The sequence below is a fragment of the Nansenia antarctica genome (genome assembly GCF_963989245.1).
Source record: "Nansenia antarctica genome assembly, chromosome: 6".
NCBI lineage: Eukaryota > Metazoa > Chordata > Actinopteri > Argentiniformes > Microstomatidae > Nansenia > Nansenia antarctica.
The window spans coordinates 15215796-15221430 of record NC_137676.1 but is presented as its reverse complement, the minus strand read 5'-3'; the positions used below and the strand labels follow the sequence as shown (position 1 = coordinate 15221430).

At 43.2% G+C, this 5635-nt stretch overlaps 1 protein-coding gene across 1 annotated transcript in view; it reads left to right on the top strand.

Moving 5' to 3' along the window:
* Positions 1 to 4792: 4792 nt before the first annotated feature.
* Positions 4793 to 5635, top strand: part of trh (thyrotropin-releasing hormone) — a gene marked incomplete at both ends in the record, with an annotated part of 1475 nt that continues 632 nt past the window's right edge. The window contains one exon of the mRNA XM_080533805.1: positions 4793 to 4985. Coding sequence (XP_080389931.1) covers positions 4793 to 4985 — 193 coding nt within the window. The remainder of the gene's footprint in view (positions 4986 to 5635) is intronic.

Below are 5635 nucleotides of genomic sequence, written 5' to 3'. Positions count from 1 at the left end.
AGCTGATGTGTGTGTTTTTACTCTCTATGTCTGCTTCTCTCTATTGTTCTCTCTCTCTGTGAGTGGTGGGTTTCATCTAGCTGCTTGTAGCTTGAGCTAGGCCTCAGTGAACTTTGGGGAGACTTGCTATCTCTCTTCTAGTCTCTTTGTTTATGTGTTTGTTTTTCTCTGGTTTAGTCTCACAGAACTTGAGGGAATTGAGAGAAAACTCAGAACATGAACTTTGTGTAAAGCTGTGTTGCCCTTGGACCTGGTTTGGGAGGCTGGTGGTCTGTTTCTTTTGTGTCTTATCCTCTGTAGGTGATATTTCACTGACACCATTACGGGAGCTCTGAGGAGTCTGGGGGCTGTAGCATACAACCTGAGGGGCTCATTAAACACTGAGTCAGTGAGGGAAATGTCTCTTTCCTTGAATATGCCTCAGGACGGAGCTACGCTCAGAAGCTTTCCTCTGCCAGGATCACATGGGCCCCAGTAGTGATCTTGACATGATTTCTATGGACCACCACTGAGTGTCAAGGCTGCCAAAGCCTGATGATGTGTAGGCCTATAACGACCACAGTGTGAGGAAATACTCATAGTAATGACGACAAATAACCACACAGGGATATACTGTATATAGGGCCACAGACTGTTACAGTATGTACATAGCCACACACTTGAAGTAGGCAGTACAGTTATAATTGTCTGTGAGCCTAACTCGAGCCTAACTCGAGGGCAATAAACCCTGGATACGGGGATACGGGGAGTTGATCAGGTTAATTAAGTCTGTGATGAAAGACTTTTCATACGTAAAGAAAATGTATAATGAACCAAAGGCAGGGAGAGTACTAAATAAACTGGAGGATGAGCAAGAGGAGCATCATTACTGTGCGCCTGGATAGGGTGTATTTAGGGTGTCATCAGCACGTACAGTGGACCTGCTCTCTAATTGTTATGATTGTCTATGATTGTAAGGGCCTTTGTGACGAGAGGGAAAAGGCAGCGCCTTGCCTTAATAACAGCCTAGCATAGAGAAGCACCGAATAGGGGACCAGAACTAGGACAGAGCCACCAGAGCAGAGTCATCACACAATAAAGAGCAGATTCAACGAATCCACAATGCTCTGTTCCCAGACTTAATAGGTTAGCGCAGGTTAGCCTGAAAAACTAACAAACACACACTTATTTTTCACGAGTGCCGGATGCATAATTAATTGGTCCCCCTGTGTGTCTCTTTACACACAGCAATTACCATTTGTAAAGCACATAGAACGTTGGGAGGCAGTTGAGACTTGCAGGTCAGACATGCCCTGATGTTAATTGTGCTACTGTCGCTATCCCTATTCCTTTATAGCCAAGTACTGTAGCCATTATTCACCAGCAGTCTGGGCATCTACTAATGTTCCTTTTGGTTAAGTGGGAATTGTTCTATCCCTGTTTCGCTGCAGGGTTTGACTCTTATTCAGCAGAATGTCTGTGTGTGCTTTAACAAGGGGTAGTTATATATACCTATGTAGTTCCACAAAGGTTGGACTATTGTAGAAGTCAGCGAGATGTTTCTCTGCTGTGTGTGTGTGTGTGTGTGTGTGTGTGTGTGTGTGTGTGTGTGTGTGTGTTTGTGTGTATGTGTGTGTGCGTGTGTGTGTGTGTGCGTGCGTGTGTGTGTGTGTGTGTGTGTGTGTGTGTGTGTGTGTGTGTGTGCTAACTGGTGATTGCTTCATGGTTTGTCACAGAGCAACCTGGTGGCAGGCTATTGGATTGCTGTCCTCCTGTTGATCACGTGGGTGATATGAATGAATGAATGAATGAATGGTCTTTATTGTAATTAATACAGTACAGGTACCATACAATGACATTTAGGAGGGGGGGGCTCCCCTGGTGCTTGGAAAAAAGACTAAAAACAAGAGAGCCAAGGGTAAAATAAAAAAGAGAAAAGAGCTGGTTGACATAAATAAAGGCTATGCACACTATCTACTATACTATACTACTATACAATAAAACACTGTGCTGTACACTATGCTATGCTATAAATATCCTAACCTTTCCTATATCTTAACCTTATGTACACATGGGTTGTCATTATTGCACATAATATTTGTTGCAAATTCATTAAAGTGTCGCAGTTAGCAGGTTTAGAATGTTCACAGTTGTATTTCAATATTGCACTTATGTTTACAATCTAGTAGCTGCCATCAAATTGTCTAGATTGTCCAGGGCCTAGAACCTAGGTCTTTGCTGTGTTCAGGGCCTGAATGGCCCTAGGGTAGAAGCTGAGCTTCAGTCTGTTTGTCCGTGCGAACATGGTCCTGAACCGCCTGCCTGAGCGCAGCCGAACAAAGTGTTCGTTCCCAGGGTGGGATGGGTCCCTGGAGATCTTGGAGGCCTTCCAGAGGCAGCGTGTGTTGTACAGCTCTTCCAGAGAGGGGAGGGGGGCGCCGATGATCTTCTGGGCCGATCTCACGACTCTCTGTAGCGCTTTCCTCTCTGCGGCTGTGCAGCTGGAGAACCACACGCAAATGCAGTAGGTGAGGATGCTCTCCACTGTGCAGCGGTAGAAGGTCACAAGCAGCTCCTGTCTGAGGTGGTATTTCCTGAGGACTCTCAGGAAGTAGAGCCGCTGTTGTGCCTTCTTGATGATGGCTGATATCAACAAGATATGTTGAATGTCTGCTCAACACATAAATACACACATGGTCATCTATAATAAGAATAACCGACACACAAGAAAACTCTTCACAGTATGGCATAAGATACACAAAGTACACCAAGGGAAGACTACCACTGAGCTGGCCATGTGGCTTCGAGATAATAGGATATTATGATATTTTTAGAACAAAACATGTTAGGATGAAATTCTTCCTACGGCATCTCTTTAACCCTGGTTATCTTAACTGACTTGGTTGCCGTAGTAACGTGATAAGGGTTCTAGACTTCCTGGCGCCAGGTCAAGACCCAAATTGTGCCAGATGTTTTATGGCCAACTTGTTGACCACCACCTATTAGATACCATTCATTTCTTTGTTCCTTGCTCATTACTGAGCGACCACGGCAGTGACCAGCCAGTTCTGATCTGATCTGAGCCCAGATCGTTCTGAATAATCCAACTTTCCTTTGAGCATCAACTTTATTCCTCACCCATTTGGATTTTATAGCCTATACTTCAATATCAGAAATCAACATTACAATACACTTAAGGAGAATGGGGGCATCAGAAGACTGAGGACAAGTTCATTTAGACATTCATTATACAGTGGAGAGATGTATGACATTTATATAATAGTCATGGGCCTTCAGGTAATCTAATTACTCCGCAGCCCTCTCTAGGTCTACAGGAAGCCTATCACTCTGCAGCAGAGCGAACCGCTCGTTCAGCATAGTGTGTTTAACCGTTGGTTTTATTGGGCATTGACCGATTTGAAGTATTGGACGTGACAGCACATTTAAAGTAGGTAATCATTCCATTACACGGTCAATTCACGCCATCATCTCTCCGCTGACTGAGACTGTCAGAATGGGAATTTGGCAAGAATCTAGAGTGATCAGACGTCGTATAATGAACCTTGCATATAGCCGCATCGCAGATGAGGGGAATATTGTTTGCTCTCTGTTCCATCAGGGACCTGACGGAATGTTCATTAAACAATGCGCGCGTATGGCCTGTCCCGCGTGCGCTCACCTGGCTGGCACCCACACCGGGCAGCTGGCTGTGAGCGCGAGAAGCTGATACACAAGCTCCATAATTTGCTCTGAATATGTTATCAATATGGTTAGAAGACATTTTTATATGATTTGCCTGCATGCGCCGTTATCTCTATTAAGTCACAGGCAGCCGCAAGAGAAGAGAGGAGAGAGGTTATATGCATGTCATGGAAATAAATCTACCTATTTTACTGATGAACTACTCTCTATGTTGGTTGTCCTGATGAACATAATCGCTTACAAAAAAGCAAGCATGGAGGTCCATGAACTAGAGAAATCATTGGCATAGTAGGCTATACATTTATCTAAAAAGGACAGGCTCATTTTGGACGGGCACCTGCTTGAATACAATTAAATAAACATCCATTTTTTTTGTCAATTGAAAAATAAATGTACAATAAATAAAAAAATCGTAGCCTACACACACGATTAGGTCTTCAACATTTATGAATGAATCCTCTCTTGCAGTCATCATCATAGCTCTCTCATGGTCGAGCGATTCGCTTACTGTCCATGGAGACGAATCGGACAGCGTCCTCTGGAGTTTAAATTACTTTCATCCAATTGCACACGAATGTGTGACATCAACGGAGACGAGCAATCCTATGAAATTACTACGTCGTGGTTGGTGTGACGAGGCTAGCCGGTGACTATAAAAAGTCAGACGCGAAGTATCGGCACATACCTCTAAACCTGGCCTTAACGAGTCACCAACGACTGTCAGAGGCAGATCATAACTTTTCTTGTTGGTCTGCAGCGATACAAGACTTCCGACGGTGCCAAGAGTGACAATAGCCCGGCCACAGGTGAATCTACAGTCGGCTCATAAAGGGTAAGTGTGGTTCGCTTCGAATTGTTATATTACACCACATGTCTCTGCATTTTGGGTTGGTGTTAATTAGAAAATGTTCATCTAAATCTAGTCAAATAGGTTTTACGGATATGCGCACAAGTGTGCGGAATACAAGACCATTTAGATATAATGCCTATAGTAATGCCTGTATAAATTACTCATCATGCAGCCTACTAGCCTATAACTGATGTAAATTAGTTCTTTTCAGCTGATCTTGATCTCTCTTTTCTACTTGTCGAAGGGAACGGCCAAGTGACCATGAAGTCCGCGTGCCTGATCATTCTGGCGTCTCTAACGGTCTGCAACTTGCCGGTGTCCCGAGGACAGGGCATCCCCGCCGAGGAGGAGACGAGGGACCGACCGACTCTCGACGACATCATCCTCCAGAGAGCCGAGAGCCTCCTGATACGCTCACTTCTGAAAAAGATAGAGGATGAAGATGGCCCGAACGGTGCGTAAAAAATGAAGTTTGGAACCATTTTGGTCGAGCATAAAAATGCAGTGTTTTTTCCTTTGATTATTTTATACAAGGCATTACAGTTGTAGGCTACACGACAACCTACATTTAATTTATGTACGCGTTAGTTGATTTTAGAGTAGTCAAACTGAGAGAGAAATTAAATAATTTAAAGAGTGTGTTATATGTTTTAATGGATGTGCATAAAGACATCAGTAACAAGGTTGGCTACAATTGACGACATCTGATAAGCAGTCCTGTGAATAATGTTAGACTTGTCATTCCATTTTGTGCGCTTTATTTCTGTGAAGTGTCGAATGCTAACAGAAGTTTACCATGTTTTCATATTAATAATGCATTTTGAGATTGTAAATGTATGGGACACAAACAGGCTTCCCTAAATGTTTTAAAGAAAACATAAGTTGGCGAGGACTGTAAAGATAGCGCGCGTAAAAGCGCAGGCATCCACATATTTCCAATATCATTCCAGTTGAAACAATTTAGTTAATGATATACAATAATAGAAAAAAGGAAGTAGGTTTAAACAAAGCTTTCACATGTATAGGCTTTTAAAAAGATTTGCTTTCCCATCTAAATACCTTTAGGCATGGCGGAAAAAGTGTTGCCAAATAGACATTGGGCTG